Source organism: Schistocerca serialis, chromosome 1, assembly GCF_023864345.2.
Source record: "Schistocerca serialis cubense isolate TAMUIC-IGC-003099 chromosome 1, iqSchSeri2.2, whole genome shotgun sequence".
In the NCBI taxonomy this organism is placed as follows: domain Eukaryota; kingdom Metazoa; phylum Arthropoda; class Insecta; order Orthoptera; family Acrididae; genus Schistocerca; species Schistocerca serialis.
The window spans coordinates 716,961,958-716,975,874 of record NC_064638.1 but is presented as its reverse complement, the minus strand read 5'-3'; the positions used below and the strand labels follow the sequence as shown (position 1 = coordinate 716,975,874).

Genomic DNA, 13,917 nt, shown 5'->3' with positions numbered 1-13,917 from the left:
CACCTTTTCCTTCACTCTGATTTCCTGGATGAAATTTTCGTCCTTAAAAATGGGGCAATCTCGAGAGGAAGCAGCGTGGTCACCCATACAGTTGATGCAGCGTGGGGATGGAGGTGGACAAGCACCCTCACCCTCATGGGCATCCTTGCCACACGTAACACATTTGGCCGGATTGGAACAGGACTGGCTGCTGTGATTGAACCGCTGACACCGATAGCAACGCGAAGGGTTTGGGACGTAAGGGGGAACGGAAATTATCTCATAGCCTGCTTTGATTTTCGATGGGAGTTGAACTTTGTCAGATGTCTAGAAGACAGTGCGGGTTGGAATGATGTTCGTGTCAACCCTTTTCATAACTCGATGAACAGCAGTTACGCCCTGGTCAGACAGGTAGTGCTGAATTTCTTCGTCAGACAATCCATCGAGGGAGCGTGTATAAATGACTCCACGCGAGGAATTTAAAGTGCGGTGCGCTTCAACCCGGACAGGGAAGGTGTGGAGCAGTGAAGTACGCAGCAATTTTTGTGCCTGGAGGGCACTGACTGTTTCTAACAACAAGGTGCCATTCCGTAATCTGGAACAAGACTTTACAGGACCTGCAATTGCGTTGACACCTTTCTGAATAATGAAAGGGTTGACCGTGGAGAATTCGTGACCTTCGTCAGACCGAGAAACAACAAGGAACTGTGGCAACGATGGAAGAACTGTCTGTGGCTGAGACTCAGTGAACTTACGCTTGTGAGCAGACATAGTGGAAGGTGAGGAAACCATTGCGGAAAAATCCCCCATGATTACCAGCGTCTCTGATGGCGCGCTCCTCCCTTGTGGGGGCCCTCTCTGAGGGCACTCCCGCCTTAGGTGATTGCTCACACCTCAGGTCACACCTCCCGACAAACGGACGGAGGGACCAATCGGAACTTTTGGAAGGTATCAGCTCGGGTAATCACCCCTCCCTGGGCCTGGCCGTTACCAGGGGGTATGTATGTGTCCTACCTGTCTACCTGGGGCGGGGAATTACTCATTACGCCGTCACCGGCTACGCACAAAAATGCGTGGGTCGGCCTTCAGACACGCACAGGGAGGAAGAAAGAGAAAGCGAAAAACAAAGAAAGGGAAAGGAAAGAGGAGAGGTCTCAAACGCCGCAGCGGAGAAAAGGGTAAAGAGAAGACGTAAGGTAAAGAGAAGGACAAAGGAAAGATGAAGACATACAAGCAGAGAAGGCGAAGAATGCGGTACATTTACGAGCGTCCGTCTCCGGACGTAGGCACAAACCATACTCCCAGAGGGGGAGAAAGGGAAGGAAAGAGCCAGAGGTGAGGGGAGGAGGGGCGAAGATGGGGGAGAGGGAAGGATGGGGGAGAGGGAAGGATGTGGAAAATGAAGGTATGCAGCCCGGAAAGGAAGGAGGGCCACATTAGCTCGGGGTCCCGTGCTCGCTACGCACGTATCCACAAAAGAGTTGTGGACCCCCTGGGGGTTCGGTGAAGATTTTCAGTCAGCTTTCTTAATGGTCCATATAGTTCGGCATCACGTTGGGTGGCAGAGAGGTACAGACAAGATGAGTGGCACATATGTTCACTATTGAACAAATTATCAAACTCCCCACTGGATGGAGGAAAGGGGGTCCGGTACACCAGACGAAAAGGCCTTTACCCAAGTGCGTTCCATATGATGCACTGAAATGTGTGGGAGAATTGTTATTAAAAATACATGTCATGGTCGGAGTTCTTCAACTAAAATGCCTCAACCTATTTTCGTTTCACCCAACAAGAGTCTATGTGTACTGAAATCAACAAAAAAAGTATAGGTTGGGGCAGTCAGTGATCGGAGAAGGTCTTTGTCTGTTACAGCCCTATATGGTAGTAGGTAAATGTTACAAATAGTAAGCTTTGTCACGTTTGTAATAGTACAGCTACACCTTCCTATGAAATACAAACATTTCCACTCCTGATGTACTTTCAGAGCCAGTTCATTTATTAAAATATGCTCTATACTTATGCAAGACCTGGGTGAAAGCTGCTGGAAAATGCATTTCCTGCGTTACAATATACAGCACTAAACAATTTCTGCTGCTTGGTGGCAGTCATTTCACTGGAAAATTTCTGGTGGTAGCATGAGTATATTGTATAGCCGAGGAAGGGAAGGGACAGCCAGCATGAGAATAGTAGGAAATGAAAACTTGCTCATGATCATGTGCTTGTCATGCACGTGAAAACAAAAGAGTTGTGAGCCCCCTGGAAGACTACTGTGATGATCATGATGATCGAAGAAAATTTACTTTTAGCAAATGTACACATTGCCTGCAAGGGACACAATAACTGTTTTAATTAATATACAGATAAACCACCATAGTGCATGTATATATAATTTATTTCTATTTTCACTCATTAGGTGCAAGCAACTTCAAATATTTATTAAAAAGTTTAAAGATCTGCTCAGCAGCATCTTCAATACGAAAGTGGTGAGAGTGGGATCTAAATTCCACATCCTCTGAGGCGTGACTGAGGCCGTGGTGAGTAATGAGCTTCAAACTGAACTTTTTAAGCTGTTGAATATGTGGCAACCACATCAAAAGGGCATAAAATCAAAGTTCCCAAAAGAGGGAAGTACTACTTTGGACAGTTCACTAAGAATGTATAGTTTTGGATGTAGATGAACAGGTCTACGTCAACAGAAGTGCATAACCAATGTTTCGGCAATGGAAAACTGAAATCCACGGGTGAGAGCACTTTCCTTACTGCACCCTGCAGCCGCTGTTCAGCAACACTAATGGTTGGAGGGTGCTCCATGAGTAGCTACCTGTGATCTTTGATTGCTTCAGCGATTTCCTGTGTATCTTGTTTCTGATGCAGTATTCTCACAGAAATGGGAATAATAAAGTGTGCTGCTATTACTGATGCAGTAGTTGTATCCTAGAGTTCACTGTCAATAATCCCCCGAGGAATAGCATCAGGTGACAGAGCAACATTGAAAACAATACAATCAACTTCCTTTACTGTCCACTGTGGTGGGTGGTCAGTCAGTAACTGTTTGGGAGGGACACGGGTACTGGGAATCTACCACTGTAACACAAATCGTCATGTACCTTCCACTGGATTGAAGTACAAGTCTAAGAGACTGATGGCTGAGTATGTTCAATGTGCTACAGAAACACAAATCTATGTTTACTTTTTCTAATACACTGCTTCAGCTGGATGGTGTACCACCACCCCACAACGGGTACTGAAATCACCAGAAGAAAGATGGAGCTAGCTGACAGGCCAGGTTAACTATGTAGGAACTTCAGAAAGAAAGTTACACATTGTCTCTCACTAAGGTCACTGAGCAACAAGGATGGTACACTGCTGGAGAGAGTACATGTTCCAGGCTCCTGCAAACAGAGTACTGTCACAGTACAGATAACAGCTGCGTGGAATCATGTGCCAACTAGAAACATACTCCAAAGCTGAAGTATGCAACAGCACAATTCATGTGGGCAAAACATCTACATTCCACAACGATTCCCTGTGAAATTTTCACAGTATATGGAATAAATGCGATGTCATGTCCAGTCTTAGGGAAATGGTGTAAACAACTTGACAAGACATCACACATGTGGGTGACACTTATCAGGAAGTCTAGCAAGCTGAAACAACATTTTGTAGGGTGGCAGGAAGAGGAGGAAGAGGAAGAGGAGGAGGGAGATAGATTTGTCAATATGAGGACTTTCACTCAAAGGTTCTTGAATGGCTCCATGATGAATGAGAGGATTTCCATATCTGAGTAATTAAATGACTGGTAGAACATTCTGCCCATTGCTTACAGAGATTTTGCAACTATGCTGAAAAAGTGTCATGGGTCTGTGTCACAGAAGTGTAGTGCGGCATTCAATAAAGTTACTTGACCTGCTATAATAATTTGTATCTCTAGATGTCTTAGTTCCCTTTCAGTTAGGGATCATGTACAGCTGAAGTTGCCTGATGGGCAATTTCATCTCAAATCGTACAGGTCAAGAGTGAATGTGTCACAAAATATATGTTGAAGTTCCACATGATACCTCTCCAAAACTACAATATTTTGATTTATGACTATTTGTTAAAATGTTACAGACCTCTCTAAACGAGAGAATTTGTGAAAATGTCATAACAAATGGGAAAATTGAAAAATTGTAATAAACAAACCAAATGTGATAAAGATCTGAATTTATTTTGAATAAATACTTTGTTCCCAATATTATGAGGCAGAATTCACACACACACACACACACACACACACACACACACACACACACACACACACTTCTGGCTTTTTTTTAAAAAAATAAAATACGAAAATTTATAACTTTTTGCGAATTTCAAAATTATGTTTTGAAAAGATGAATAGTCGTAGGATGTTAACTGTCTTGAGAAATGATGAAGTGGAAGGACTGCTAACTGTCAGCTATGACATCAATGCATGAAATTCCTAAACAGTCAAAATATTTATATGTAAAGAAAAGAAAAGAAAAGGAAAGAAAAGAAAAGGAAAGGAAAGGAAAAAAATATGAAATTTTTTGGTTATTTAGAAATTATTTTTGCAAATACCCCATCCAAATTGTTCTAAAAATTTCATGCTATGTTAGTTGGTCACTGTACTTAGGGAACGTGCAATCAGAGTGGGCAATACTTGTCTGTGCAAAGTGCGAGAAACTTTTTTTGGTGAACCCACGGACACTGACTAAGTAAATTTCATGCAAAACTGGAATTTCTGAATCACTTGGGAATAAGCTAATATTGTTAACAAGAAATGACAGTAAGGAATATATATATTGAGAGGCCAATGTCAAAATACCTAGACTCATGAACAGGGGTCGGTAAGAGGTTTGTGAACTTTCACCACTTATTGCCCGATCCACCCATTTCTGAGCCAAAAATATCCTTTTAGAATGGGGAGACTTACCCCAAAATATAATACCATATGACATAAGCGAATGAAAATAAGCAAAGTAGACTAATTTTCATGTCTAATGATAACTTACTTCAGATACTATTCGAATAGTTAAAATGGCAGCATTAAGTCTTTAAACAAGATCCTGAACATAGGCTTTCCATGACAATTCACTACCTATCTGGACACCTCGAAATATGAAGAGTTCAGTCTCACTAATCATATGCCTATTCTGTGAAATTAAAACCTCAGGCTTTATTGAATTATGTTAGAAATTGTAAAAAATGAGTCTTACTGTGATTTAGCATTAGTTTGTTTTCCACAAGCGATGAACTTGTGTCATGAACTGCACTATTTGAAACTGAGCCACTGTTGCACACAACATCCTTTACTACCAAGCTTACATCAGCAAACAGAAATACTGGAGGGTATATCATTTATATAAATAAAGAACAGGAGTGGCCCCAACACTGATCCCTGGGGCACCCCTACTCAACCGTACCCCACTCAGATCCTACATCACAGCTATTCTCAAGACTATGAATAATGACCTTTTGCTGTTTGTTGCAGAAGTAAGAGGTGAACCAATTGTGAGCTACTCCCCGGATTCCGTAATGGTCCAACTTCTGGAGCAATATTTTGTGATCAACACAATCAAACGACTTAGTTAAATCAAGAAATATGCCTACCGTTCAAAACGTTTAGTTTCACCTATCCAGTACCTCACAGAGGAAAAAGAATATAGCATTTTCAGTAGTTAGATGACTTCTAAAGCCGAACTGTACATTTGATAGCAAATTATATGATATAAAATGATCAATTATCCTTACATAGTCATTTCAATAACTTTAGCAAAAACTGATGGCATTGAAATAGGTCTGAAATTTTCTACATTATCCCTTTCTCCCTTTTTATAAAGTGTCTGTGCTACTGAGTGCTTTAATCATTCAGGAAACTAACCATTCTTAAAGGAAAAATTACAAATATGGCTAAGTACAGGGCTGACATGTGCAGCACCTGCATACCGTGGTCTCTGTGTTTCACACAAAGTAACAGGCCACATTTCATGGAGAACTGTTCTTGCAATGATTACTTGATTGAATTCCTACCACAGGCTTCACAGCAGACCACTATTCTCTGATTTTTAAATGGAATTCCCTAATGTACTTTCACTTAGAATTAAGAGTTTCATGTTTGTTAGTAATGGTAATATGGTGTGTACAAATCCAGTAGCATCTCTTATAGCATCAACATCTTCAGGTTGGAGATTAAATATTGTTGCAAGATGTTTACAGATACCTCCTACTCCATCACAAGCACTTTTTCCGTGATATGTTACTGAAAAAATCCATTATTTTGTCTTAAATCCTGTACTACAGTCTTGACAAAGCTCAAAGCTGAAAGGTTTTTAAAATGAGATGCTGCACCATCAGTAACATACACATGTTTAGGAAATGCATTGTTTTTACATGCTATGTTATCAATTATCATGCTGACAGCATAGCATGCATGTGCACCGTCATGAATGAGATCAGTGACAATAGCAAAACAATGTGATGTTCCAAGGAACTGAGCAACACATGTGAATATTGATACCTGTGATGTGTGCATTGATAACTTTGAATTTTGTTCTGCAAAGCAACAGACCAGTCCTTAGCAAAGTCGAAATGAAGAACTAATGTGTCAGTATTCTGGGATGTGGCTGATTTTACTTCTGCTATGTCCTGTCTCTGAATCCTCCGGATACGATGGTGGGCTATTCCTTTAATGACTCAATGCCTAACCTCTGTAACAAACTTCTCTGGCTCTACTGTCTTCATCAACTCTCCTCCCTCCCACAATGCATAGGTTATGTCATTGTCAGCATACTGAAGAAATAATGCTTCAACAGTCATCACTTCAGCACCAGGACACATTGTACACTCCTGCAACCAACATTTATCTTGTGGCTCTTGACACATACACAAAAACATTAGGTCCATCTCTGTGTACCGCCTTCCTATGACACTGCTTATGCGAAACAAACAAGATTCAAATTAGTGCAGTAGATACATGTGCATACTTACTTCACTGGCTGACATTTTATCCATTTTGGGAGTAGAATTTTATGAGACCAATAATTCGGGTTCCCCTTTTTCATTAGGAGATACACTTCTATTATTGATCTTGTCATATATCTTTTTACCTTTTTAACAATGTTCATTAACAGAGATAAATTCAGCCTGGTTAGGACGTTGCCTGCTGCAATCTTTGTCACACTTAGGAAATATTCCAAAGCAACAGTAAGTGTATCATCTTGCAACGGATGCCCACAATAAGAATCTGGGTGTGCCCAAATACCTCTCTCATTATTTTATGAACTTTTGAAATCAAATAATGTGAGGAAATGTGTATGCTACCTGCTGCTTAGAATACCTATCTGGTATAAGTGTCAGTAACTGTACCTTCTCAGTATAGGTGGCTGCTGAGATAGCAGTATTCAGGTTTTGAAACCACGTCAATTTATCTACATTATACACTTCACAGTTTTGTAGATGTTGCTTGTGTAAAACTTGTTTCAATTTCTTCCACTTTTCTTTTTACATGCTGTTTTCTTCTTGTGCTTCTCACCTTTCTTGGACATTAAAGGGGGGGATGTAGAAGGTCTACAACAGATATTCTAACACTCAACACATCAACTTCACAGTCAGGAATACAAACATCTGCACTATAAACATCTGCACTATCTTCTTTAGGTGACTGATTGTTCAGGTGGACTGTCGCTAAATTTCTTCTTGTAGCGAGTGTAGCAATACCTGCAAAATGGATGTCATGCTAATAACATTACTTGAGGACTAAGATATTTCTGCAATACCTCTGACAAATTTCCAATGGCTGTGAAGTGTCTTTCAGTTTTCTTAACCACCACCTTCTTGTGCTATTTTTCATAGTCCACATACCTCACTCTTTCACTATTGTATTTCCCCACTGACATTGTATCTAAAAAAAGTTCAAACCAAACACAAAACTCATTGCAAAATGGTTTATGTGGAAGTTCTCACTTGTTTGTTATAAACAGAAGAGCGCTGGAAACTATTGCCAACATGGATATTTTACACTAGAAATTCTGTGATGCAAAATGAGCAGAATGTTGAAAAATTTTTAACACTTTACACAGAAGAATACTGCCCACTGTGTTTGCACCGACTACTAACATATTAACCGAACAATATTTTGTGTAATTTTCAAAAGTTTTCAGGGGGGAAGGGGGTTTCAAGTAAATAATTCATAAAACTTGTAAAGATGCAATTTTTTACATTTTTAGTAACAAATATTTACATAATATAGATAGCTGAAGTAGAGAAGATAATGTTTGCAATTACATCTGTAGTATCTCGTAATACAACAGAAAAGATAGCGTTCTGTGACTTTCCAAATTGGGGAGGGGGAGGGGGTGGGGGGGTGGGGGGGGGGGAGGTGGAAAAATTAACCTAAATTTCGTATTTTCGTCCTACATTTATAAGTTAAAGGAAGCCCATAAGTGTGCGAGTGTCAACTATATAGGGGACAAAGAAAGAGCCTTCAAGAGGAGTGAGAAATATCCACTTGGGAGTCCCCTGGGCAACGGCACTTTACTAGCTAATCTTGCTACGTAGCGACTACAACCCTCATGAGAGTGCGGAAAATGAGAGATCACAAAAGGCTTCTTTCAGAGCCAACACTGACAATTATCTCATTCAACACAGAAGGACTGTCACATGCAAAACAAGATCTTATTTCAAACATGTGCAAGGATTATAGGTGCGATGTGCTGTGCCTCCAGGAGACGCACAGAGGGCCAGACTCCACAAGGCCAAGAATACCTGGCATGCAGCTAATCAAAGAGATTCCCCATAACCAATACGGAAGTGCAATTTTTGTCAAGAATGATCTCAAAATCACTGAAGGTAGAACTAATGATCAGAATAGTGTAGAAATAGTATCTCCAAGTCAGGGTAACAAACATCTGTAGATAAGCCACCCAACATAGGCCTACTGTATCAGTTCAGTACACCCCTGGGGAAAAAAAAGGATATACCAGATGTAATAATTGGAGACTTCAACAGTCACAATGTGATCTGGGGATATACACAAACTAACAAAGATGGGAAACTAGGGGACAGTGTGCTGAAAATAGCAAAACATCCTACATCATTCAACAGCGGCAGATGGAAAAGAGGCTATAATCCAGATCTATGTTTCACTAGCAATACTCTTGCAAACGTAAGTCAAAAGCTCGTATTGAATCCCATCCGAAAGTCCCAGCACCAGCCAATACTCTGCAAAATCAACCCAGTGATACAACCAACAGAGTTTCCCCGTTTGAAACAGATTTAATTTTCAAAAAGCTAACTGGGAAGCTTTCTCAAAAGGAGTGGACAACAAACTTTCATTTCTTCAACCCCTGCCAGAAAACTACAGTGAGTTTGTTAAAGCTTTAAAATACTGTGCACGGTAGAGTATACTGAAAGGATGTAGAAAATCGTACATTCCAGACTACAGCGAAGAGACAAAAGAGAAATATGAAACGTATTGTGATCACTATGACGCCAACCCATTCTCCCCAGAAACAATGGAAGTGGGCAAAGAAATAGAAGACAGAAGTAGCAACACACTGTAGAAAGCATTAAAATGACCCACAGTGGTCAGAAAGCATGGAGACTGCTCAAAAAGCTCAATGGTATATCTGCAGGTACACCAGGCTCTGTTGGTGTTACAGCAAACCAAATAGCCTCCCAGTTGCTAAAAAAATGGTAAAGCGGAACACAGACTGAAGAAAGGACATATGAGAAAACTAAATGCGTCCCCAAAACAAAGTAATGAAACACTATCACACATTTACATTAACAGAACTGAATGAAGCAATCCGAAGTTTAAAGATTGGGAAGGCCGCAGGCATAGATGATATTAAAAATGAACAGCTGATACATCTTGGTGTTTGCTCTGGTTGGAGTTTATGAACTGCTGTTGGACAACTGGATGAATCCCTAAAATCTGGAGGCAGGCAAAAATAATTGCAATTCTTAAGCCTGGTAAGGACCCAGAAGATCCTAAGAGTTATTGGCCGATCTCTGTTGTGTACAACTTACAAACTGTTTGTAAGATTGATATTAAACAGATTCAAAGGGCTGATTGAGGGCATCCTAAAAAAGGAGCAAGCAGGATTTCGGCCTGGCAAATCCTGTACTAGTCAAGCTCTCAGCCTAACCCAGTATGTGGAAGACGGGTTTGAGAAAAGACTAGCTACAAGGATGGTGTTTATAGATTTGACAGCAGCATATGATACCATCAACCTCAGAAATCTCAATGTGAAAGTGCAAAAAACAACAACTATATTTCAACACACTAGGAGGGATCTTTAATGCAAAAGATCAGTCAGATCTCCAGTACTTTTGGTTTATTAGTTATATTTTTTATTCTCTATTGTTTTAAAGAGTCATTTACACAGGGCCGTGCCATTTATAAAAATTCAGGTAAAACGAAAACACTTTATTCCTTAACACTTATGATACAGAGGTCCAACATATTTTTTTCTGAGAAATTCATTCAAGTTGACATGGCCTATATGATTTGAGATGAAATCACTCTGATCTACTTTCACTTTTCATTTCACCTCATCTTATTTCTACTTTTATCTTTATTCTACATAAGGAGTTTTATCTCTGGTTGGGGAATATGTAGTATCTTGAATGGGGGACAAATGAACTGTTGTGCAGCAGTCTATAAGACTGTGTTTCCATCAATCTGGCTGATATCGAGCTGCTACGCAGTGTTGTCTGCCAGGCCAGAAAAAGGTAACTGTCTTCTGGGTGCATGCTGGTTCAGGACACACTACTGGTTGGGTGTGGGTAGCCGAAGTCCCTAATGTGGATGTCGAGAGGGAACAGATGTATTTGAACAGCTACCAAGGCCACACTTGCTATAAACAGGGGCTTAGTCACCAGGATCGAGAGGCCTGAAACAAACATTTACAACACTACACAAGTGATGGAATGTACAGCTTTACAAGGTGCAATCCGAAATTCTCAGGACTGGTGTTGTCATCTGGAAAATAGGAGCAGTAGATCTTTGCACCGCTAGGTAGCAAGAGCTGCATATCTGATGAGTCAGTGTGTGGAGTGGCATTCAGCTAGGAGGCCATGTTGCATGTCCACAGTGATTTCCATAATACTCTGAGTTTGGTGTGTAGCGATTTTATGACGGATCCGCAAACAGAACAGCGGACATTCGTCAGACCGCAGCTGATGACCCAACCTTCTTGTCATGGCTTATCACTGGCGACGAGAGCTGGATTTACGGTCATGACCCAAAGACAAAGCAACAATCGTCGCAGTGGAAGAGCCTGGGCTCTCCAAGACTCAAAAAAATCGAGACAGGTGAAGAACGTGATCATCATTTTCTTTGATACCAAGGGAATTGTGCACAAAGAATTTGTCCCACCCAACCAAACAGTGAATTCCGCATACTATGACATTTTGCGACGGCTCCATGAAAACATGTGGTGATGATGGCCTGAACTTAGACATCAAGGAAACAGGCTGCTGCATCATGACAACGCGCCCTGTCACACGTTCTTGCTCATCAGAACCTTTTTGGCAAAAAACAACATGGCGGTTGTACCCCACCCACCGTACTCGCTAGATGTGGCACCTTGCGACATTCCCAAAACTGAAACTCAAGTTGAAAGGCCGTTGGTTCGACACACTAAAGAGGATTCAAGAAGCATCGCTGGCGGTGATAAACACCCTCAAAGAACAGGACTTCCAGAAAACATTTGACCAGTGGCAGAAGCTCTGGGACTGGTGTATATGTGTGGATGGGAACTACTTCAAGGGTGATTGTGACCATTAGTCCAATGGTAAGGTTTTCAACAGATGGCAGCACCAGTACCGAAAATTTTCGATAGCACCTCGTACATCACAATAGTAACCATTACATTCACGTTGTCAGGTAATCTGATCTTTTTGAAAGGTAAAATAAAAGTTATTTTCTCCTCTTATCTTATAGCCCCTTCCGAATACAGTGAAAGAGACACCTCATTGTTCCAAGTTTGCATGCAGTTCTCCATTTGTTTGCAATGTGCGGTTGTGATAGAAAATTACACCCTTGAGCATGTTGGGACACTTCTGAGGGGTTATGGTGATGGGAATATCACTGAACGTCTCAAAGGAGATAAATGCCTGTAAATGAGTAGAGATCGCAGTTTTAATCCAAATGGAGCCACTCTGCATTTTGCTGATCAGTTTAATTTCCTTGAATTTTTCCTCAATATATTCACCAAAGAAGAACAGTTTTGTGGCCAAAATGGACTTGCTATCCATTTGGGTACAAATTTGGTACTAAAGGAACATTTCTCAAATTTTGTTTTCAATCTGATTTCCTCCCATATTGTGGCAGGGAAAGTGGGTTCTAAGTCATACCTTTCTGCACTGATGCGGAGTCATTCCATGCCAAGTGGTCTAGCAGATCCCACATAACCTTAACGGATTTTGATGAAATTTTGTATGAACTTTCACATATGTTCCCAGTAAACACTGGCAAAGTTTCATAATCACTAATTCAATACTTTCAGAGATACAGTCACTTGTCTGACCATAGTGCAGTTACCAACAGTGCACATATGAATTTTCAACAAATTTGAGGTATAATATCTCAGGCAATATTTTCTTTAAAGAAATAAAACTTTGTAACTTTTATGATTTTTTGTCCCCTTTTAAGTGAAATAACAAGAAAAGAGTTCCTGAGCAGTTTCCATACGGATAATTTGAAGCAAAGTTAGCTGAAAACATTTACACTCGGAAAAAATGTGAAGTTCATTTTTTACATCTCCAGAAGTAATTGCAGGATAAGTATGAAACTTTGCACATAACAACCTACCCGTACGAGATCTTAAAATATAAAATTTCATTCTCCTGTTGCTTTGCAATACTTCACAAATTGAAGGCAAAGTTGACAATTTTTCCAAAAATTCTAAAAATGACCATTTTTTGCCCACTTTTACAAAAAGGCGTCTTCTGCAAACCCTTTCACCATTTCACTAGAATGACTATGTTCTAAGCCGCCTAAAAACTAGAGGGGGTTTGCAATGTGAGCATATAAGACCCTGGAAAGCAACGACCATGAGGATGCGCATTGAAAACTGGTCCATTTTCCACTGTTATACAAATCTGACATTTTTTATTACATTATAAAATTGTTTAGCACACTCTGGGGACGGCAGTATCAAGTCTTGATGACTAGGAAGTGAGAAAGTCCAAATAACTCTAAAAAATTCAAAAACAAAGTTTCTTGTCATGACTCATTGTGACATTTCAGTCTGTTTTTCTGATATAATTACAATATCACACTTGTGATGAACTTCACAATTTAACTGTGCATCACCAAGGTGTGAAGATCACAGTAATAAAACTGTCGCACAACAGGTGCAGTGCACATAATATAAATAGCCTTTACATTTTACATCACAGTCATATTGTGTATACTTTGGTGAAGTTCATAGCAGTCTGCCTGACATTTTCTTTTTTGGAATAAATTTACACTGTAGAAAATTATTAGTATGCCTTTTTATTCATGTGCTAGTTTAATTCTGGTTTTAGATATAGCATATCTTGTGTCAGCATAGTCTGGGGTTTATGTGAAACATTAGTTTACTGATGAAAAATTGTATGAAAGTGTTGCTACAGTCCATGGTGGTTTAACCACTGCTGGTTCCTTTGAAAATGAGAAAACCACTATAGGGGCCACACCCAATAGCTGTGCAACAGCAGCCATTGGTGGGTTCCTCTATCACAAGTTCCCAAACCTGATAAGGGTTTCTTTACACAGGATCCCAACTCTGATGATACCTTTCTGTAAGCTAGAAGAGGCCTCTTTTAGGATTCTAAGCTTATCTTTACTTCAAGCTATTTGAATTTCTTTTTACAGGTTTCATTAATTTACTGTAGAATATCATGAGGAAAACATATATGTCAGCTGCATGATGCCACTGATGG

The 13,917-nt window shown here is 40.2% G+C and overlaps 1 protein-coding gene across 2 annotated transcripts in view; it reads right to left on the bottom strand.

The window, feature by feature from the left end:
• Nucleotides 1-13,917, bottom strand: part of LOC126481179 (uncharacterized) — a 52,410-nt gene that overhangs the window by 28,923 nt on the left and 9,570 nt on the right. The window contains exon 3 of one of the 2 annotated variants that reach the window (XM_050104765.1): nucleotides 10,848-10,880. The exons of the other annotated variant lie outside the window; for it this stretch is intronic. Coding sequence (XP_049960722.1) covers nucleotides 10,863-10,880 — 18 coding nt within the window. The 3' untranslated portion in view covers nucleotides 10,848-10,862. Of the gene's footprint in view, nucleotides 1-10,847; nucleotides 10,881-13,917 lie in introns of those variants that run through there. 2 annotated transcript variants of the gene reach the window in all.